This window comes from Falco punctatus, assembly GCF_963210335.1.
Source record: "Falco punctatus genome assembly, chromosome: 1".
NCBI classification, from domain to species: Eukaryota; Metazoa; Chordata; class Aves; order Falconiformes; family Falconidae; genus Falco; species Falco punctatus.
In genome coordinates this window covers 26,018,532-26,040,970 of record NC_137580.1, presented here as the reverse complement: position 1 = coordinate 26,040,970, position 22,439 = coordinate 26,018,532, and the positions used below count along the sequence as shown (strand labels likewise).

At 58.1% G+C, this 22,439-nt stretch overlaps 2 protein-coding genes across 4 annotated transcripts; both read right to left on the bottom strand.

Moving 5' to 3' along the window:
• Positions 1–451: 451 nt before the first annotated feature.
• On the bottom strand, positions 452–10,443 carry FGF5 (fibroblast growth factor 5). The gene is made up of 3 exons (XM_080410137.1): positions 7,830–10,443; positions 5,122–5,225; positions 452–804 (listed from the first exon to the last, which is right to left on the bottom strand). Exons 1-3 carry the CDS (start codon positions 8,170–8,172, stop codon positions 460–462), a joined length of 792 nt encoding a protein of 263 aa, XP_080266263.1. The 5' UTR covers positions 8,173–10,443; the 3' UTR covers positions 452–459.
• Positions 10,444–15,744: 5,301 nt separating this feature from the next.
• PRDM8 (PR/SET domain 8) lies at positions 15,745–22,113 on the bottom strand. Of its 3 annotated transcripts, XM_080408796.1 has the most exons (4): positions 21,428–21,741; positions 19,933–20,230; positions 19,416–19,647; positions 16,394–19,173 (listed from the first exon to the last, which is right to left on the bottom strand). In XM_080408796.1, the coding sequence occupies exons 1-4, from the start codon at positions 21,598–21,600 to the stop codon at positions 17,750–17,752; spliced, it is 2,127 nt and encodes a 708-aa protein (XP_080264922.1). In that variant the 5' UTR covers positions 21,601–21,741; the 3' UTR covers positions 16,394–17,749. The 3 variants fall into 3 exon arrangements, with proteins under 3 accessions (XP_080264921.1, XP_080264920.1, XP_080264922.1); XM_080408795.1 differs by lacking the exon at positions 21,428–21,741 and adding an exon at positions 21,756–22,113 and having other exon boundaries at positions 15,745–19,173; positions 19,416–20,230; XM_080408794.1 differs by lacking the exon at positions 21,428–21,741 and adding an exon at positions 21,756–22,113 and having other exon boundaries at positions 15,749–19,173; positions 19,416–20,153.
• Between the last annotated feature and the right edge of the window lie 326 nt (positions 22,114–22,439).

Below are 22,439 nucleotides of genomic sequence, written 5' to 3'. Positions count from 1 at the left end.
GTCTGAGGTATGGTTGGAGGAAAAAAGTGCAGCAAAAAGGAGATGCAAAAAAAAACAAAAAGAAAAAAAAAACACTTAATACATTGGCTCTGAACATATCTCTTGTATGAAAATGATTGTCAGAAGAGTCACTGATCAAAATAAGGTAAGAAAATATGTTCACCATGGAGGTACCTTCCTGCTTCTTTCAACAACAGAAAATTAACCCAACGTCCATCAAGTGTTTTCTGTTCACCACAGGAATACTCTTTGGAAAGCCGAAGTTATGTCATCCCAGTGCACACCTTTGAGGATGCCATCTGCTTTGCATGGTAAAAAGAAGACCTCAAGTCCAGCATGGCAACCTGGAGCCTCCCCACATCTGTCCAGAGCAGGGGGATGCAGGTCTCCCATGGGGTCACCCCCAAAATCTGTCCAGGTGCCCAGTCTCTCCTGTGCCAGCATCCCTGCCATGGGGCACTACCCAAAACGAAACTTCAGCCGGTACTTGATGGGGCCAGGGTTTTTCCGAGGTGGGGACGGAGCGACCTTCGGTTTTGGTGGTGGTGGGGGCTTCTTTTCGGGAAGGGTGACAGTAAAGGCGAGCTCAGGGGGCTGGGGCTGCCAAAAGCGGGGGAGGAAGTGTGTGGAGACGTGCTGGGGCCGGGCACGGGGGCTGCAGCCCCGCTTGGCTTTGCCCCGTTTGTTGAGTGCCACATACCACTGTCGGCCCGAGCGTGGGCTGCGGTGGGTGGCCGAGGCGTAAGTGTTGTAGCTGTTCTCCTGGAAGCGCTCCCGAAACTGGCAGTCCGCCGTGAACCGAGCCTGTGGGGACAGAGCCAGGGCACCATTAGCAAATGGCTGGTTTCACCCATTCCCTGCCCTGAGACGCCTGCTGGTTTTTAAGTCTCCCAAAACCATGTCCAAAGGAGCAAGCAGCAACACAGGGCACCTGGGAAACCCGCTCCAAGGCTGCCAGGCACCCAACAGTTTGGAAAAACCCCAACACAGATACTTTCAGTAGCTGCATGCCACCCAGTTTTGGACTTTCTTAAGAAAAACAAGCTTGGCCTGTCCAGCAGCAACCTTCCCTCCCACTCCAGTTCTCCTCCTGCCCTTCCCCCTGGCAGGAGGGAGGATGTGGCTCCATACCCACAGAGCTGCAGCTCCGCCAAGGACTCTGGGGTTGAGCCCCCGCTCCATCTCTGTTCCCACCCTCGCACCCCTTGCTTGGGCACTGAATCATCACTTAATAATCTGGAAAGGCAATTTGCATGCAGATTTTCACTGCTTCACTGAACATGGCTTTGATTGTATTGGATTTTTTTTTTCTCCTTCTTCATCTTAAACGAACTTGGGGCATTTTGTCCCTTGATGACCTGAAGAAATTAGTTGCAGCCCAAGAGAATCACCTCTTATAAACAGTGTGGCCACACTGGCTCCCACATGGCTGGGGGGAAAAGGCTTCCCATTACCCAAGAGGACAGGCTGAACACTGCCCATAACAGTTCCTTGTTGTTGGCAAGGGGGAGGAGGAAAAAACAAGCATGCAAATACAAGAAGAGAGCCATAACACCCCATCTATGTACCCCATGGCCCTGGGATACCTGGCTGCAGCCTCCAGCAGCCCCTCTGAAATCCTTTGCAACACAGGCATGATACCTGGTGCCCTGGCAGCTTCCCCAGCCATGCCTGAGGCACTGCACCCTGATTGCAAAGCAACACTTCATAGAATCATTTACATTGGAAAAAACTTTTAAGCTTCAAATCTATTGATGTGAAAGGGATGCTGAGCTCTTGAGCCTCGAAGCCCCAGCAATGGAGAAGAAGACAAAAGCCCCAAGCAGTGTTTTATAACCATACAGGAGACCCAGTGGGCTGGGACCATTTTCAAACTCCTAATTTAACCAGAGGAACTGAGTGCTATAACACAAGCGACAGAGTCCCCAGCTTGCTGTGCATTTTTTCCTCATAGCACTTTGAATTAAGTCTCCTTCTGCTCTTCGCCTGAAACATCACCTTGATGACTCATTTTTGGTTTCCCTGTCTTTTATACTCGCCAATGCTGTATCGCCTATGCATGAGTATTCACCTTCCTGAGGAAAGGCTTTGCTGACCCCTTGTTGCTCTCTGAAGCCCAAACACATGCAGCAGTGCTTGGTTGAGACACCCCCACACCAGCCTTTGCACAGGGAAGTTTTAGGATTGACCGAGGCCCCAGTGCCCTCTTGAAAGGGTGCTCAGCACAAAGGGCCCTGAAACAGACCCTGCATTCCCCAGTGGGATCTGGGCAAATGGCAACAGCAGGCGTTTTTTGGTGTAGGAAATGAAGTTGGCTGCTGTGCCCTGGGCATCAAGGCTGGCCATGGCTGAGGATCCGATACGAAATTGGCTCCAGCAGGCTTTGCAAGTGTTGCTGTGAATAGCAGAAGTGCGTGTGCCCCCTGCTCATGTGTGTCCCTGGACAGACGGGTAAGCTCACCGCCACTTTGCTCGAGGGTAAGCCGAACTGGCATTCCCAATCTGGCCCAGCATTTTTGGGGCAATACCAACCCCACAAAGGGAGGTGGCAGCAAGAGGGCTGAGGCATCACAGGAAAAGTTTCTACTAATAGTGGGTTTGGGGGAACTGCTCCCTAAGAGTCAGAGTAGCCTCCCCTCCAAAGTGGGATCTGGGGGAGTGTGGGAGATCCCCAGCCCTGGACACAGAGTGATGCCACAGGCTGCTCCCGTCAGCAGCCCGGGAATGGAAGAGACCCACCACCAGCAAGCACGGAGGGAAGCCCTCGCCCCCAGAGAGCAAACCATCCTGCGAAGCACATCAGCTGCTGCTTTGCCATCACTCTGACAGGCTTCCCCATGTCCCAGCCTCTCAGCTCAATAACCACACCATTTCAGCCTGGGAAAAGGCATTTTTCCTGGCACAGGGCAGGCAGATGGCCACCGGATTTGCTCTGCAGCAGTTCCAGAAATGAAGCTCCAGAGATGCTCATGAACAGCAATCATGAAGGCAATTAAATTTCAAAATCCAGTTCAACAGGGGTTTGCTCCAATGAGGACCGTACGTTTTGGTCAAGTCAGAACAACTCCTGAGAAAGGAGTATTACCCGAGACGCTTGTGGGCAAATCTGTCCTCTGGGGTTCATGCTAGTCCCTGCTGAGACCGATACCAAACCCCTCCTGCCCGTTCCACGCTAAAAATGTACAAACAGGGGACCAATGATTTATCAACGAGGAAAAAGCCATCTGTGCATGCAACTGATAATTGCCGGGATTACTGTCATTTTCTGAAGCTGGTGCCTCTAAAAATGAACTGCTTGGTAATTTAATTAAGTTGCCATCAAAAAAAAAAAAAAAAAAAAGAGGGCTGCTGTAAAGCACCAAGCTGGGATAAAGCCAGACCCTGAGAACTGGTTTTGAAGGAGCCCGAATCCCTGCAGGAATGACTTTTAACTGCAGTTCAGCACAAAGTCACCGGCGTGACTCTCATATCAAAGTGCTGCCCTGAGTGACGGGCGCAGGACGCGCTTTGTACTGCTCAAAACTCATTAGGCCATGAAATAACTTTATCCTGCCAAGGCAGGAAAGAACAACAGATGCTGGGTTTGCATTATCGGCATTATTTAGCCCAGCAATCTTTAGACATTTGGGTCAAGTTTCTACAAATTCGCAGCTTTCATCCGAGCTGGGCATCGTGTGTCCTCACCCCCGCTCTGACCCGCCTAATTGGGGTCCCTCTCCAGCACTGCCCTTTGTGTGCCGACAATTAACCATACACCGATGAGGTTTGATTTAATTTCTGCCTGCACCAGGGCATAAATCAAGGCTTCAGCTCGAATAAGGGGCCCATTGTACGCAGTGAGGGAGGGGAGGCTCTGGAGGGTCCAGGGATCACATTCTGCTTGCTTCCCTCTCCTCTCCATCCTTTCCACTGCTCTCCTGTTCTGCCTGCTTCCTGCCCTGTCTCCTTCCCTTGTGTTTTCCTCTGCACAGCCATTCTCCCTTTCCCCTAGACACCATTCCCGCTCCTACTTTGTTTCCTAAAATAAGCAGCCATGTGCTCACCCTTTAAGCACCATTAGGTTTCAGGAGCAACACTCCAATAAGACTCAGGGGAGAGAGAGGAGAGTTCATAAATCTCACTTGAAGGCAATCTGCGGGCTAGGGCAGCTTAAGCACATCAGTAACATTCACTTTGCGACCGTGAGGTTTGGCTCATAACTGTGGGGCGGGCATTTGGCTTTTCCCTCTTCCAGGCTATCAGCCCTGAGCAGGCTCCCAGGAAACAAACTTGGGTGCCAGGTTGTCCAAAGTGCTGCCTTAAAAAAACCCTTCTTTGAGCGTTGCATTTATATACACCTTTAAAAGACGACAAGTTTCATGTAAGCACAGTAGTTACTTTCATTTGTTTAAATGATCTCTGGAACTAATAAGAAAAAAATAAGGAAGCAGCATCTTGAGGTTGAAAAAAGAAGTGAAATCGACTTGAAGAATTCATTCAATGAAAAAAGCCTGGAAAAAGCGCAATTAGACCTGCAGGAAACCCCAGCCTTCAGGAAAACAGCCTGCAGAAACAAGAGTACTGGGGGTTTTCCACTCCAGCTGCAATGCTCCCGCACGTGCTCGACTTCACCTGCCCAAAGCCCTTGTGTGCAGCTGCATGCTGTCCCTGGGGATCACCTCTCCCCCGTGGGTGAGCCCAGCCAAAACTCCGGGGCCCCTTCCCCACGCACGCAGGGGCACAGGCGGGCTCTCAGCACCACGCGTGCCGCTCTCCAGGAGACATTTGGCTAAAACCGTCTGCATGATCTGCTGCAGAAGTTGCTAAAAATAAACTGGCAATGCTCAAAGAACAAGTCCTTTTGATGCAAATACCCAACTGCAAAAAAAAAAAAAAAAAGGGGGGGGACACTTTTCTTGGTTAAATGCAGTCAGTAGGGATTTGGGCTTCAGGGGGTTTGGCTCCACCTGTCCCCTATCTGTCTGGGCGGTCCTGATGCCACCCAGCACGGAGCCTTCCCAGCAGCCAAAGGGGCTCAGCACGCCTGGGCCCTGCCTGGGAGCACTGCTGCCACGTGCATGTGAAGGTGTCACAAGGCCTTTAATAAATAATACATACTGATAAGCAGGGGGGTTTACTTACACTTGCATGGAGTTTTCCTTTTTTTGACATCGCTAAAAATTTGTTGCTGAAAACTCCTCGTATTCCTACAATCCCCTGAGACACAGCAAATATTTCCAAAATACCTAGGATGACAAAAATCCCAAAATAAATCACAGTTCTTTTCACATCGGTGTGACAAAGAAAAATAAATTTAAAAAAAAAAAAATCAGTCTCATAGGTTTGCATTTCATCTCCACATGACCATGCTCCTGCTGCCTGGCTCCACGAAGCACTCCTGCTCCATCCTTCTGCCCTGCAAAGGGACCTGCATCGACTCCAGGATGGCTACCAGGTGGTAGGTTGGTTTGGGGTTTGTTTTTTTTTAAAAAAAAAAAAAGCTATGCTTTGGAAGATAATTTCTGATTTGGCTGCAGCAGAGCAAATTCACCCTGGGGAAATCCCTCTCCGGTGGGAAAAGTCCTTTGTGCCTACAGCCAGCCTGCTAAAATCAGCCTTGCCCGTCCTCCTCCCATACACGCCAGACTCTGAAAGTAAAGGTGTTGCACACACCATTTGGGGCGAGAAGTACCAATAACGGTTTCTTAGGCCCCTCCTCACAGCAGGACTTGGGCAGTGGGGTGCTATGCAGCCCAGCCATGAGAAAACAAACTGTCTTGCCCTCAAAGGGGTATTTTTTGAGCAGGATTGGGCCCTGGCCTCCAACAGGACATGTGTGACCTATAAGTCTCTTACAGAAGAGCTTCAAACTCCGAGCACTGTTCAGCAACAGCACCGACACGTTTCCCTTTCCCAGCACAGCAATGTGTCCCCTCTGGCAGAGGAAGGGTGGCAGCAGGGGTCAGGTATACACCCCCCCCACCCCACCCCTCACCCCCAACATCCCCCCAGCTGGGGGCAGCCAGGGTAAGCACTACATCCCCGACGAACCCTTCCTCCCCTGGGAAAAAAGCATTGCTTCCCCCAGCTACAGCCCGGGGGGGGGTCTCAGTGGCCCCTGCCCCCGAGGAAGGAGACTGCGAGAGCCTCTTGCCCAGCCACAGCCAAGGGCCACGCGGATTAATGTGCCAAGAGCAAACATGAAGCTGCTGTTAAATCCCCGAGGCCGGCGGATCGGATCACCACTTCCCATGTTTATTTTAAGGAAGAAGCAGGGCTCCCGGAGGTGTGCAGCTCCCAGCACCAAGAGCCTGGGGGGCACTTTGGGGGGCTGGGGGGCCACTCCTCTTCACCCCACATGCCCCACTGGTAGCAACTGACAAGAGGCAGGGGGCTATGCCTCGCTGCTGCAACAAGGCACGGCGCCTCTCCAGCACTCTCCCTGTCCTCGAGGGCACCCCAAAACCTGCTGGCCTTTGCGGGGACGGCCGTGCTGGCCGGGAGGCATACTGTTGGTTATTGGGGTTCCCTGGATCAAGCACAGTTTCCCAGGGGCCAAAGCTGGGATCTCCCTGCCAAAAGCTGACTGCTTCCATACAGGGTACGGCTCCTCAGCACAACACCCTGGCATAGCCCCTGCTGCCACCAGCACGTGCCACCAGCTGGGGCTGGCTCCGCTCTGAAGTGCAGAGCTGCTGCTGTGGTCACCTTCCCGGGCAGAAAATCCCAGACTAAAGAGGAAGAAACTTCACCTAATCCAAATCCCTGTGAGACAGCTCCGGCATCAAAGGCTGCATACACCTCATAGGGGTGAGCCCCTCTGCCATGCTGCCGTGGGACACCGGGGGTGGGGCACGGCGCAGGCAGCCCCTCCAAACTCACATCTCCAAATCAGCCCCAGTGTGGATGTCCAGCTTCTCCATCCAGCCCCTTTGCGGGCCCTAACCCCCTCCTGGCCACACACCCACAGTGCTCCTGGAAAGCCCAGGCAGGGTTCTGGGCCTCCCAGCAGCCCTCCTTCGCAGGGCCACAGCACAGACCAGGTCCCACGTTATTTGGTCCAGGCCAGATGTGGCCATTGTTCCATAAGCGCGCCCGACAGCTGAATCCACGGGTGCTGCCAGGGTCACATCAGGCCCAAGGCCTCAGGCTCTTTAAGTGATTTTTCATCCCTGCCTGCCATTTCATTCCCTCTAACAGGATATCACGGCAACTCGGACCTGAAGGATAAGCCATGAGTTAGCACAGCTTTCTCTCAGGGGAACGTCAGCCTCAGTCCTATTTTTAAACTGAATATATCCTATCACTGTGCTGGAAGAATGAGAATGCAGAGGGAAGGATGGAAAAGTTACATGGGGGAAAGGACGAAAAAGGGGCATAAGGGAGAGCAGCCTCCTCCCGTCAAGTACCCCGGTGGGGTGCTGAGGTGGGAGCACAAAACTTGCACCTTTGCACCGATCCCCACAGACTCTTCCTCAAGGTGGGCGAAACCTGCGGGGCAACACTTCACAAAGCAAGCCAGGCAGAGCTCGCCCCGCTCCCCAGGGCAGCATCCCACCCGAGCCCGCAGGCACAGCACCCCCAGCACCCCCGGCCCAGCCTCCCAGGGCACACAGCACCCCAAATCCACCTCTCCCGAAGCCGCCTGGGCCGCAGCCCACCCCAGGTGAAGGCAGCAGGGAGCAAGGGGCTCTGCCACCCCGGGGGAGTCACCTCTTAGGGACGGGGATGCCGCAACCCCGGGGTCACAACGAGAAGGGGAAAGTGCCACACACACCCCCACGCTAGGGCACGGTCAGACGCCCTCCAGCCCCTCCGGCCACCCCCCACTCCCCGCCCCGGACACTCACTGAGCGGGCTTGCGTCGTGGGCGCCGTCCACCCGGCCGTCGGGGTGCAGCTGGAGGTGGAAGCCGATGCCCACCCGGCAGTACAGCCGGCCCCGCCGCCGCCCCGGGCGGCTCCGCGGGAAGCGGCTCGGCCCCGCCGCCGCCACCGCCGCGGAGGAAGAGGAGGAGGAGGAGGAGGAGGAGGAGGAGGAGGAAGGCGCGGGGGCGTTGCGGCCCGCCGGCCCCGGCTGCGCTCCACCGGGCACCTGCTGCCGCCGGGCGCGGGCGGGCAGGGCGAGGAGGAGGAGGAGGAGGAGGAAGGACGGGCTCATGCTGCCGGCGGGAGGGAGGGCGCCACGCCGCATCCCGCTCCGCCGCGGAGCCCCGGCGGGGGGGACCGGGCACGGGGGGATCGGGACGCCCCTCCCCGGCACCGCGGGGTATTTATAAGCGGGCGGTGGCCCCGCACCTGTGCCCGGCCCCGGCAGGGCCGAGCACCCCCCGCACCGCCCCGGCTGCGCCGCCCCCCGCAGCAGATGCTGGGGCTCGGGGGGCGCATAAATCTGGGGAATTAACTTGTCCGCCCCGCCGAGACGGAGGCGCTGGGGCTGCGCCTCGGGTTACCGCCGAGAAATACCTTGTCAGCGGCTTCACCCACGGCCGGGCAGCGGGGCTCGGCGGAACCCTGGGGAAGGGATTGGGTTGCAGCCCCCCAGGCCGGGGACGCGGGGGGATGACAGCCGGCAGCTGCACCGCCAGCCCGGCCTCAGCCCTGGGCAAGGGGCATGGGAGCGGATTTGGGGCCGGAGGCGGCACCTCGAGCGGGAAAGCCGCTTTCCGTCCTGCACGGGGTGGCCACGCCGGGCTGAGCCCTGGAGAGCAGCCCTCGGGAGTCAGCAGGGGGCTCCCAGAGCTGCCACCACCGTAAGTCCCCTGACAGCACCCGGGGGTGTTGGGGAAGCGCCAGCCCTTGTTTGCGCACAACACGCCCCGCGCGTACCGGGCATGGGGGTGGCGACCCGTGCCCCGCCGCCCACCCCCCCCAGTCCCCCCCCACCCGCCGCTGCCAGCGCTGTAACCCTGCCACGTGCCCGGCGCCCCTCAGCACCGGCAGCTGTATTTCTTCCCCATTACAAAGGCAACTGCCACACAGCACCGTGGTGCAAGAGGAGACTCTGTGGCAACAGCCCATCCATCAGCCCAGCCCAGCACCGAGCGTGTTTTGCTTTTCTTTGGCTCCTGGGGCTGTTGAAGAAGCCCTGCACATCTCCCGAAGCCACTAGGAAAACCTCACCTTCACAAAAGCCAACTTCAGCTAAACTCACCCTGCCCGGCACGCAGCCCAAATTCTGCACCTGTGTGCCCTTACTGCTCTTGCAAATCTCTATTTTCCCTCTAAACCCTACCTAGAAAACCCTCTGCAGCCATCACCGGGGTAAGCTCTGGCTGGTGGACGCCTGCCCAGGGCCTGGCTCTGGCAGGAAGGAGGCAGAGCGGGTGGCACGCTGGAGGGTGACCTTCGCCTGCAGAGGAAGCTGAAGGTCAGGGGCACAGGGAGGGACACACACTTAAGGGGCCATATCCAGCCTGACCGACACCTGGCACAGCCTGGTGTGAACAGAAATGATCTCACAACAACATTACTGCAATTTCAAACTATTTATCAGCACAGATATATATATATATACACACAGAGAGATATATGTGCACACATGTTTATATATAAATGTGTATATATAGACAACTCTATATATAGATACACATACCTGAAGGAGGGTCAGGGCACTCAAAAGCATGTTTACTTCTTCCAGCTGTAGTGGTTGGCCTGGTAAAATCTATGGCTTCCAGTTACTCACCTCATCTTGTATTTAATTACATGCACATGCGGACTCTAAATCCAGATCCATGAGCAAGACAAGGACCTAAAGGGGTTAGGAACTTCTCCCATGATGTTTGGACTAGGCCTTGTATATCAGCACAGCTGAAGCACGCACAGAGGCACAGCCACCTCACCTGAGGAAGATCTCCCCTTTTGCATCTTTGCTTTTAAGGCTGCAGCTGCTAAAGGATCAGCTCCAGGGAAATCACTGTTCTCCATCCAGGTCAAGGCAACCATAAACTGTTTCTACCACTGTAAGTTAGGGTAAGTGTAAAAAAGTTTAAAGTCTTCATCGTGGAGGTGGCTGGGCACAGCAGCAGGAAGCAGGGAACAGGAACAGCAGCAGGAAGGAGGTACAAGCAGGTCCCGAGCGGAGATGCCCACCAACACTGCCATGCCTGGAGGTTCACCAGCAAGCCTAGCCTCCCAAATTTTGATCCTAGTGTCCACCTTCATAGTTTTCACCAGCTTTTCTAGTGCTACCAGGCATCCTCTGCTACTACCCTCTTCCAGACCAGTTTCTCCCCTCATAGTGAAAAACTTCCTGAAAACTGGAATTGCTGTGGGGTGAGGCCATTGGAAAGGCTACCAAGAAGGTGACACTGGCCAGGTGAGCTTGACCAAGGGGGTCCTCTAGACCTGCTGTTGGTGGCAACCCCACTGCACCATAGATTCATGACTCCTTCTGGGAGACACCATGAGACAGCCAAGCCCATTGGGGTCTTATTGCTGCACTCTCCACTTTTCCCTGCTGTGGGATAGGACATGCATACCCTGCCTGAGAAGCGGGGTTCTGTCTGAGATGGGGGCTCCTGCCCATCTGCAGGATGCCATTGCCCTCCTCTGGGGACTCCTGAGCCCCCATTAGGGCCCTAGCCCAGCCAGCCACGCTGGCAGAGAAATGACTCACACAATAGATTGTCTTTATGACACATGACATATTTTCATCTTCACGTTGAAACCTTAAAGAAAACCCCCAAGCAGTCCTTTGGGCATGAAACTATATTGTCTTGAGCTGTTTTCATTTGCATCTATTAATTAACGTTCATTTCAAATAGTCCGAGCACTCATGTAGCATCACACAGTAAAAAAAAAAAAAAAAAATGATGAGGCTTAAATCTAAATAAATAAGTAGATGTAATAGTCAACTTCCTCAAATAATCCGGTGTAATTGCCTTTGGCAGTGGCAACCCTTACATACACACCAGCAGCTTCTGAAGCCTAATGCTGATGTTGTGTTACATAAATTATTCAAGGCTTGGTGACAGAGAAAACTTTTAGCAAATGGAGAAAATAAGCTGGGTTTCAAGTGTAAAATTTCTTGTTTGAAGAGGAGAAGGGCTCTTCTGAGCCTGTTTGATCTGCTGCATAACACGGGCAGTGCTTTGCATGGCAGGAACACTCGCCCCTCCAAACATGAGCCTGGAGCTATTTAATTGCCCCTTAAAAATATGCAAGGTAAAATGTGACAAGACATAAAACAAACCAGCAAAGCTCTGTTCAGCGAGCTTGTGCGTGAAGCTGTAGCCCTGGCTGTACCCAAGCCGCCGCATGCTCCGCCAGCCCTCTGTTTATAGGAACCACCCTGGTTCCCATGGGATGTACGTGTATGGGTATGACAGCCCTGAGCCAAGCCATGCCAGTCTACAGAAGTGCCCTACCAGATGGCCTCACAGGAAATGCACGCCAGGCTTTCAACATCACTCATTTTTTTCACTCACAGGAAGGTTTATTTCACGGTATTAGCAGAGTAATAACATGCTGGATTCAACCTCTCCGGGGAGTGAGAAGCGACACCACGTCCCTGTGCTCATGCTGCCACTGGGTGCCCTGGGGCCAGCTACTCCCTAGGGAAACAGCCCACACCACCCCAAAACCTTGCAAAAAAGCCTTTGCAATAAGGATTTGTGGCCTGGAGGAAACTCACCCGCAGCAGGACAGGGTGGGTGGCTGTGCCCCAGATCACTCTGCAAGAACAGCTCTGTGTATCCCTCCAGGAAGCATCCCTGCTCCTGGGAGAGGGTGCGAGCTCTGGCCCCTAGAGCAGCTCTGTACAGGGCTGAAAGCAGAATATGTTACCAGCATAAATGTATTAACCCAGTTTAATTTAATTAAGATACCCAGGTGCTGTGGGGAACCCAGATGACATGCACCCCTTCCCCACAGGCACAAAACCCACAGCAAGTTCACTCAGAAGCCACCTCACCAGCCTTACCACTGGAAAACACCAGCCTGGCATGTTCCTGAGAGGCCACAGCTGCAGGCACCTCTAAGAGAGGGCAAAACTGAGCCAAGGCCCCAAGACGCTTCATTTAAGAGAAGCCTGATCACAGCAGCTTCCCCTGCAGCACTCTGGGCCAGCTCCCCATGGATGGGGCTGCCACCTGGCTGCATTTCTGCAGGCAGGGGCTGGCAGCAGGCTTGCAGGACAATGACAGACAATCGCTGCCCTAATGGGTTAGTTTGGTCTATTAAAACAAAATACAGTGTAAATAGCGTGGCTGGAAGATGGACCTTACGCTGAATACAATAGGCAGTGAGCAGGGTGCTCCCAGGTGTGACACAGCTTTTGCAGGCCAACTTCAGCAACTCTCCTGCACTTACCCAGTATTACCATCAACACAAGACACGCCAGCACACACAGTCACCCCTGACACCACTGCAGACCCCCTCTAAAAGAAAACAAACCCACAACCCTTCCCAAATCAATGCAGAGGTATTTCTGGCAGGCAGCTGGTACCAAAGGCGGAACCGCACCAGTAGCATGGGTGTATTTGCACATCGGTGCACATCTATACACAGCCAGTGTCTTGCACAGCAAGCCCTCCCAGGACCCTGCAGTTTGTCTATGTCCAAGGCTGCAGTACGTCCCTGAGGTAAGGAAAGTTCTAAAGGCATCACTGCAGACATAGACCGTGCACGGGAGCGGGGATGGGCAGTGCTGCGCTCCCGGACACTGTGCCCAGGGCGACAGGCAGAGCCCAGCTTCAGCCTGCCCGCAGTGCCCCCACGCTGCTGCTGGGCGCCCTCCTCCCACCCGTGGGACCGGGCAGAGAAAGCAACCTGTTCATGTTTAAACCCTGATGGGTACAGTGTCCAGCTGTTGCAATGGAAAACAGGTAAGGAAATAAAAGAGATATTAACAAATGAAAAATAACTGGTCTTTAAAAAAAATCCAAGGCAAGCCAGGTATTTTCCAGCATTTTGCAGAACAGCACCTTATTTAATAGAAATTTCCCCCCTGCATTTTGGTTTTTGTGTGTATTTGTTTTAAACCCACCATCAATACCTTCTGTACTGGGTAAGATCTTTTCCCCCTCCAAATAAGACCTTAGCAGCAGGGTCTGATTTTGACTCCAAAGTAAAGAATAAATACTGTATAGCTTGTATTATTTTCAAAACAAGTAAACTATTTCAGTCTTTGCTTAGATATTCACAGCCAAATGATGCATTTTTAAGAGCTGGATATTACAATGAAATCTTAATAGCCACTTTTTCAATTTTAACAGCTTGCCCAATTACAGGTTAACTAGTGATACACACCTTGCAAAGAGTATCCCAGCCTACTCAGGAGCAACTGCAGCAAATAGTGTCACCAACCAGGCAGCAGACTTTCATCCCTCTATCATGCCAGCATGTTGCTTTACATCTTCACACTCAGTGGAAAACCCAGCAGAGAGATTTTTGGGCAGCCTCTGCAGACTGTGATGCATATCAAGCGCTTGCCGTGAGCCAGGGGGATGCTCCGGCAGAGCTGGGAGGGGGCTGACCCTTGCTCAGACGCCTCTGTCCAGACCTAAAGAAAAATATCCTGGTGAAAGCAGTCAGCATCCACGCTGTCGTGAGTTCAGCTTCCTGTGTCTGACCGCACGGGTGCTAATCCACAGCTGAACCTGCTGCCACATGAAGCCAGAGGCAAAGCTCTCATTGGCTTTGGTGGGGGCAGGATCAGGCCCCAAGACAGGCAGCTGTTCTCTGCTTCAGCCTGGGGGTTCACGAACTGTGGGCCTGCTGCCCATGGCCACCTGACTGCTGCTTGTTGTATTAAAAACAAACAATAAAGCCGCAAACCAGTTTTGCCCACAAATATGACTGAAATGTATTAGAACAAATGCAATTCAGATCTGCTTTCAAACAGTAACTAATGCAGATGCAAGCGTGCCCACTGCATCCTGGTGACAGATTAATATCTGCATTTGTTGGAATTATTATTTTAATTATTTGCAGCATGGCCTGGCCACAGACCAAGCAGCCTTACCTTGAGCACTGCAGGAAGCAGACAAAGGGTTCCCCTGGCAGCACTGGGGCTGACCGAGGCTGAAGGCTGCCCTTCCTCACTCTCAAGGTGCTCATACTTCTCTGCAGGTTGTCAAAGATGCACCTCATGGCATGGGCTTTGAAGGCAGACGCAGCTGTGTGCTCCCGCACAGGCTTGCAGGGGCAGCTCTCCCAAAGAAATGCCTCAGTGCTGCCTTTTCTGTGCTGCAGTGCTGGGAGAGGATCCCATGCCAGGGAAAGCCGGCTGGTTCTGTGGCTTGGCTAGGCTCTACCCTGCACAGAAATGCAGCACAGTATCAGTCCACAGACAGCAAAAGACACTAAAAAAAAATAAATAAAGATATTCCCTTCCTTCCGATTTCGCATGCAACCAGTACTATTTAATTGACAAAAGAGCAGTGTTTGGGCAACAGCACTCACTCTGACCCTGAGGAAAGCCAGCACGGTTCTGAGGGGGTGAAGGATCTGCTGCGGCCAAGTCCTAAGCCCCAGTGGCCCAAGGGAAACTTCCGTCGCCGTCCTCCGTACAACACCCAACCATACAGGACCAAGGGTGCTGCTTGCCCTTATAATGTGATGTCCTGCTTGTGCAGATAGCGTCAGCTGGGTTTTATATATCACTTCTGAGCCTGATACCAGATTTTATCAAAATAAAGTCTAACATCTTCGATTAGATTTCCTGCCCACAACTCCTGTACATTTTTGGCACTTATGTAGAGAAACAGCGTGAGCTTTGTGTAGCAGTAATGGCACAGGGTGCGTGCTGCACCACAGATGCATTACTACGTGGCATTATTTTTAAGGGGCTGACGGTGCAGGCAGGCACCCCTTAGCCCAGACAGACCGCCAGAGCAAAGCCCTGGGGCTTAACACAGTGCCTGCAGACAGGGTCAAAATGAAAGGGTGGAAGAGCAGGGTGCTGCCGGGGCGAAACAGGGAGAGGCCATGAAGTACTTGGCTTTAATTTGAGAGATGCCGTGTGTGCCGAGGTGCCCGAGCCCCGGTGAGCCAGCTCCAGCAACACTCACCCGTGGGCAAGGCCGAGGGGGCCGAGGAGATGAAGCCGCAGCTCTTAACAGCACGAGGACCTAAAAATCAGAGTGCGCGGAGGCGGGGAGAGCTCCGTTTGTACCTTCTTTGTCGGGGTGCCGGGCACGCACCGAGCCCCGAGAGCGGCCCCGGGGCTGCTGGAGAAGCGGAGCTGCCCCGCCAGAGGGGCTGGGGAGCCGCGCACCGCCGAGAAGCGCAGGCAGGCAGCCGGCCACCCCCCGGACACACCCGGGCATCCCCCGGGCAACCTCCGGAGACCCCCGGGCTCCCCCCGGGCATCCCCCGGGCTCCCCCCGGGCATCCCCGGGCGCCCCCGCGCTCCCCCCGGGCATCCCCCCGCTCCCCCCCGCGCTCCCCGCCGAGCGCGGCCCGCCGGCGGCCCCGCTAGATGGCGATGCCCGCCCGCCCCCGGCGTCGCCGGGCAAAGGGCCCGGTACGGCAGCCCGGGGCACCCCCGAACGCCCTCCCGAGCCACAGCGACGTTACCGCCTCTAAGGAACGCTCCTGGGGGGTAATTAGGGCTCTCGAGCCCGCCATTAATTGCGGGCAGGTGTAGCCACGCGTGTGCCTGACCGCAATGAACAGCGTTTGGGGGCTGGGGGTGACGTTTCAGCACCTTGTGTGGTTTGGGGGTTATTTGTACCGTCCTGGGGGCCAGGCAGATTTTGGCTTTCAAGGGCAAGTGTGCTGATGGGGCAGACATCATCAGAGGGAAGCTGTACGGGGAGGCGGGGGGCACCTCCGGACTCTGATACCAGTTTCCTATCAGTGACCCACTTGTGCTCTTCTGACGTACAGGAGTGCCGGTGCTGGTGATCGGCCTCAGGTCTCTGCAGGAAGAGACAATGCAGCTCAAACTATGCAGAGTTTTTAAGTGTGTCCCATCTGAAGCTTCAGCTAACTCACCCCGAGCTGTAAAAGTTGTGCAGTAGGTTGGGGTTCTTCATGGCAAATTCCAAAATGGATGGCAGTGGATGCCGGTGGCACTCTGTGCCACATTTGCACAAAACTGTGGGACTCCCAAGCTCTGACTTGGACTCCTGGCATGCCTCCTGCCCTGGGATATTTTCCTCGCTGGCGACCCACGTGCAGCCTTGTCCCTGTGACACCCAGCTCTCACCAGTTACACCAGCTTGTGCATGGAGATGAGTTTTCAATACATCACCAAGCTGCTACATCAGCTAGTGCTCTCCCTTGCACCCAAAAATATGTGGGTCTGACACAAAATGCACCCACTGCAGGTGGTACCCATAGGATCAGGCTGTTCACTGCCATGTCCAGGGAGGATCCCCCTTTCCTGAGCCCTCCCATGTGTCCCTAGCTGTGGGCCCATCACCCCAACAATGCACTGGGGCAGAGGGGACCCACCACCAGCCCCCCCAAGCAGTCCCTGTCTCAGGACACCCCAGACTGGGGGCTCCTCTGTGTCCTGTCACCCCAGGCCCTGTGCAACTCCTGGGAGCTCTGCCCACAGCCAGGGCCCAGGCTCCCCTCACCCTGCAAGCTGGGAACCATGCACAGCCCTGGTAAGGGTGGGGGGCAATAAAGGCTCCTGGCAGAGGTGAGATGGGTGGGTGGCATGGAGGAAAGGGGAAGCCCGACAAGAGGGCTGGGAAGGAAAAGGACAAGGAAAAGAAAAGAAAAAAGGAAAAAGGAAAAGAAAAAAGGAAAAGGAAAAGAAAGGGAAAAGGAAAAAGGAAAAGGGAAAGGGAAACGGAAAAGGAGAACTGGAGAGAGGAGAGGAAGAGACAGAAAGAGAAAGAAAGAAAAAGAAAGGCAAAAGGAAAAAATGAAATAAAGCAAAAAATGAGAAAGGAAGACGAAATAAAGGGAAGAACAGGATGAAAGAAAGAGAAACAAAAGGTGAGTAAAATGCGGGGCAAACCCAAGGATGAACAGACAGAAGACCGGACGGCTGTAAGAGGCCGAGGGAAGGAGGGAGGGAAGGGAAGGCGAACGGAGAGGAGAGGCAGCTGAGTCTCGCCCCGGCCCCGCAGCCCGGCCCGGCCCAGGCGGGGGCACCGCTCACGCCGCCGCTCCGCTCCCACCGCCCGCCGCGCCGGCATCGAGTAACGTCCAGGTGCTTTGAAGAAAATAAAGTCATTTATTGTCAAAGCATCCAACATACCCAGATAAACTATAAAGTTTAATAAATCTTTTCGAGAGAGGGGAGGGGGGGGAACCAAACCCAAACCGAAAAAAGGCAAGGTAACACGGAACTATCGAGACTCCATTCCACGGGCACCAAGTGACACTCTGCAGTGACAGGGGCACGGGCGGCGGGGGCCGGGCGGGCGGGAGGCGCCCGGCGCATGCAGGACCCCGGCCCGCCGCCCCCGCCGCGCACCTCCCCGCCTTTAGCTTTATATCTAAAATAAAAATTTACCCTGACATATAATTATTATTACATCTAAACCATAAGTGCTTAATAATTTAAGTAGAAACGTATGACAAATGCATCAATATGTTGCAATATATGACATTTTAAAAAATGTATTTTTTTAAGTCATTGGCGCTTTTTTTTTCTTCTTTTTTTCCCGGTGCTTTTATTTTTTTTTTCCTTTTTTCTTCCTCCTCCTTTTTCTTCTTCTTCTTCTCCTCCTCTTCACCCCCGCTGCCCTCCCCGCCCCTCCCCGGAAAGTGAAAATGCGTGCATCGAAAAGAAAGGAAAGAAAGCGTCGGGCGGCCGCTGCCCTCCGCGGGGGGTCCCCGGGGTGGGGTGAGGGGGGTCCCCGCTAGTTGTGCGAGGTCATGTGGCGGGAGAGGTGGTGGCGCTCGCGGAAGGACTCGTTGCAGATGGGGCACTTGAGCTTCTCCTCGCGGCGCCGCTTGACGAGGGGCTCCAGCGCGTACTCCTTCTTGTGATGGGAACGCATGTGGTACACCAGGTCCGAGGTCATGCGGAAGGATGCGTTGCATTTGGCGCACCAGTTCTGGGCCGGCAGGCACAAAGAGGTGAACGACGGCGGCAGCAGCGTCAGCGCCGACGGCAGCTGCAGCTGCAGCGGCCCCGCCGCCGCCGCCGCCACCGCCGCCGCCGCCGAGCTCTTGGGCCAGAAGGCGGTGGTGTAGAGGAAGGGGCTCTGCTTGGGCAGCCCCCCGCCGCCGCCGCCGCCGCCGCCGCCGCCGCCGCCTCCCCCCCCGCCGCCGCCCGCCGCTTCCCCGCCGCCCGGCAGCTTGACGGCCAGCGCCTCGGCGGCATAGAGGCGGGCGGGGGCGCCGGTGCCGTCGGGGCAGGGCTCGCCCAGCCCACCCAGCTTCTGGCCCAACACTAGCGGCGGGACGTGGGGGAAGGAGCGGGCGGGCTGGGAGAAGGCGCTCTTGCGCTCCTCCGCCCCGCCGCCGGGGCCACCCCCCAGCTGCGGCACGGTGGTGAAGGCGCTGCCCCGAGCCGGGCTGCCCCCCTCCAGGCGGGCGGCCAGCGGGCCTCCGGGGCCGCCGCGGGGGCACAGCCCCGGCTCGCTGCCGGCAGCCCCCGGGGCGGCGGGGGAGGCGCGCTCCTGGCCCTCCTCGGGGCCGCCACCGCCGCCGTCGGGCTCGGGGCCGCGGGCCGTCTTCTTCACCTCCACGAAGGCGCTGCGCTTGGCCTCCCCCGTCTCCGGGCTGGGCGGCGCAAAGAGGCGGCCGCCATCCTCCAAGCCGCAGTAGGAGCCGGTCGCCCGGTACTGCTGCTGCGGGGCGCACACCGGCTCCTCCTTGGGCGCCGAGGGCAGCCCCGGCCGCTCCGTCGGGAAGCGGCCCCGCGCCGCCGCCCCGGCGCCCCGCTCCTCCTCTTCGGGGTACCGCCGCTTGGCTTTCCCGGCCGCCGCCTCGGGGCCGCCTTCGGGGGCCGCCGTCCGCCCCGGCGACCCGCCGTGGCCGCTGCGGGAGTTTTCTAGCTCCCGCGCTAGGTTGTGGAAGTCCGTGGAGGGCTTGGTGCTGGCGGCGGGGCTGCCGCCGTCGGCCCCGGGGAAGGGGTGGTGGAGCGGCCCGCCGGCCTTGCAGTACTTGCCGGCCTCCTGCTCCTTGCCGGCGCCGTCTTTGCCGACGGGGGCCTCGGCGGCAGGACCGGTGTCGGGGCCGTGCAGCCTCTTAGGGCAGCGGAACCGGAGGTGCGCGGCGAAGGGCAGCTCGAACTGGAAGCGCTGGCTGCACTCGGGGCAGGCGAAGGGCGGCGACCCTGCGGCCGGGCACACGCACAGGCGGGACGGGACACACAGAGACGGAGGCACCGTCAGCCGCGGCCGGCGACGGGGCGTCCCCCGGGGAGCAAGGGAAGGGGGGCGGGGGTTCCCGACGCCGGCCGCCTCCCCACAGCCACCCCGGGTGCGGATCCTCGCCCAGCCTCCCCCCTCCACGGCGGCCCCCGGTCACCCGCGGCCGCAGGAAGGGGGTCGCGGCGCGGCCGCGCGGGACACCCACCATTGCTGCGGGCGGGGGCCCGGGCGGGGCTGAGCAGCAGCAGCTCCGTCAGCTCCTTGCCGTACCACACCAGCAGCTCCTCGTCCTTGGCGATGCGGCGCAGCGAGCGGTAGAAGAGCTGCCCGCTCTTGATGTAGGCCTCCAGGTTCTGCTCCTCCCGCTCCCGCGCTGACTGCACCAGCCGCAGCCACATCAGCCCCTCCGACGAGCCGTTGGCTGCCGACGTGTCCACCTGCAAACCCCGCGTTAATAACCGCGCACGGACGGACAGACGGACGGACCGACCGACCGACCGACCGACGGGGTGGGGCCGGGCAGCCCCGGCAGCGGCGGCAGGAGAGTGGCTCTGACATCGCCAGCGGTGGGGGAAAGCATCCCGGCGGCGGAGGGTCCCGCCCGGGGCCGCGGCCAGTCCGACGGGGCTGCGCTCCGCGGCGAGGATGCGCTCGGGCAGCGGCCATCGGGGCGACCGGCGGCGGCGGGCAAGTTCCCCGGCCGCGGGGCGAGCGGCTCTTACCCGGAATATGTAGGGGACGGTGCGCTTGTCGGTGGACTTGAGGGCGATGAAGGCAATGCTGTCGTACAGGGATGTGTGGCTCAGGACGCAGGGGCCGAAAATGGCATTTTCTGGAATGTCGCAGGTGGTGTAAACGCTGGTGAAAATGTCAGTCAAGCACTGCTGGACCGTCTTGGCGTCCCCGTCCCATATTCCCCTCTGGACGCCGGCGTCCTCCATGCCTGCGGGCGGAGAGAGGGGCAGAGCCGAGACGTTACAGCGCGGTGGGGCCCTGCCGCAGGGCTGCGAGGAGGTGCGGCTGCGATCCGCCGGGGAAAACAAAACAAAATATAAAAGATTGTATAATTAACAAAATAATAATAATAAAAAAAAAGCGGCAGGCGAGCACTTTCACCGATCTGGAAGAAAAAATAATAAAGGCGGCGAGGAGCTCCGCGAGCGGAGGCGAGGTGCGGGGAAGCTGCCGCGATGGTTTATTTATCAGCGAGCGCGACGGGCGCCGGCGACGGGCAGCGACGGGCAGGCGCTGGGGGGAGAACCCCGGGCCGAATCCTGCCACGGGCAGCAGCCGGGCAAAAAGGGGCCAGCAGCGTGCGGGCCCCCCTTCCCGGCCGGTGTCCCGTCCCCCCACCCCCACCCCGCCCCTGCAAGAGAGGAGCGGGGCCGTCTCCGGGCAGTGACAGAGGAGCAGAGCGAATGGGTTTCAAGTGGCTTGTCATTGTCGCTGATTGCATGTCAGCTCACCTCTCGCTCCGCTCGACAAGAGGGAACGTATGTCTGCTCATTACCATAATCCAGCACTTTCCCTCCGAGACTTTAATTAAAAGCAGCAAGCAGAGGTAATTATTTTTACCTCGACACGCTTATTTATGGAGGAGGGTGAGCCTCGGCTCCCGTGCCCTGCGAGGGGACGGATGCAGGCGGAGTCGAGGCGGGCGGGCGCAGGCAGCGGGCAGCGGGACGGCGGCCCCCGGCTGCCGGTGCCTCCCGCCGCGCCCCCGCTGCCGAGGCCGGGAAGAAGCTCCGCGCCGGGCTGCGGCTGCCCGCGCCCCTGCCTACCCGGTTAGCGTGAGGCTGCCTTCCCCCCACCCCATCTGGCATCGAAATCATTCATTTTGGGTTAGCTCGGGAATAAATCTGTTTCTCTGCGTACGCCTATTTACACCCGAAGCCGGTCGCACCGGGCACGGCCCCGCCGAGCCGCCTTTCCCCGCCGCTTTCGGGAGACAGCCGGGTCGCCGGCGGCCCCCAGCAACTTCGCCCTCCGGAGCGGCGGCGTGGGCGGCGTGGGGTCCCGGGCTCCCCCCCGGGAACGCGGGCCGCGGAGAGGGCGCTTTCGCTGCCTCCCCGCCGCCCTCCTCGTTACGGTGCTGCCCGGCGCATCCCTTCCCCGAAGGGATTATTTCGCCAAACGAAACAAACGGCAGCGAGCGGCCCCCGCCAAACTTTCCACCCGCCCTCGCCGGACCCCGCACGGCTCCCCACGGCCCCGCACCTTCCCGTCTGCTCGGGTCCCCCCACCCCTGTCCCCCGGCGCTGCCTCCCCCCCGGCCGCCCTTTGTCCGGGCCGGGCGGCGCCGGGGCCGCTCCCGGAGCCTCCGCCGCCGGGCACCGCATCCCGGGCAGGGCCGCCGCGCCCCGACCCCCCGCACGGCCATCTCCCGGCATTGTTCCCTCCTCCGGGGCTACCCCGCCGGCGCAGCGCGGCGCGGCTCCGCTCGGCTCGGCTCGGCTCGGCTCGGCTCGGCTCCCCCCGGCCAGCCGCTGGGCCCGGCGGCAGAGGCTCGGGGGGGGGATGGCGGGGCCCCTCCGCGGGTACTCACCAGGGAGTGTGGGAATAGAATCCTCGCCCCGACAAGTGGCACAAAGACGGGCTCCTGCCTCCGCTGCCCCCGGCGCTATTGTATCAGTGCCGCTCCATGGCCGGGGAGGCGGCGGGCCGGGGGCCGGGGCGCGGGCGGCGGCGGGGAGCGGGCAAGCGAGGCGGTGAGGCGGCCGGGGAGGCGAGTGGTGCAGATGGACCCGATGCAGTGAGTGACTGGCACACAGACACACACTTTTTGTTTGCTGCACATAATCTGCCCAATGACGCGTGACAGCCCACGTCCCCTCCCTTTAACCCCTTCGGGGGCTGCCCGCTCGCTGCCTGCCCACCCGCCCGCCCCTCACCTGGCCCCGCAGCCACAGGGTACCTGCGGGGGGGGGGGGCGGACACGGGGCACATCCCCACCCCCACCCCCCGCGCACCGGCCCTTTCCCGCAGCAGACTGCGGGTCGGGGGGCCGCCGCCCCGGGCTGGCCTGGCAGGGTGTGCGGGAGGGGGAGGCGGGGGGCCCGACGGCCGCTCCGCCCGGCGCCGGCATCCCGGCGGCCGCCTTCCCGCTCTGCCCTCTCACCTGCCGGGCAGGGGGGAACCCTCAGACCCGCGAATAACATGCCTCCTCGGCAGGGCAAAGGCAGGCAGGGGTGCCCGTGCGGAGGGGGGGATTGAACGCCCGTCTCGCTCC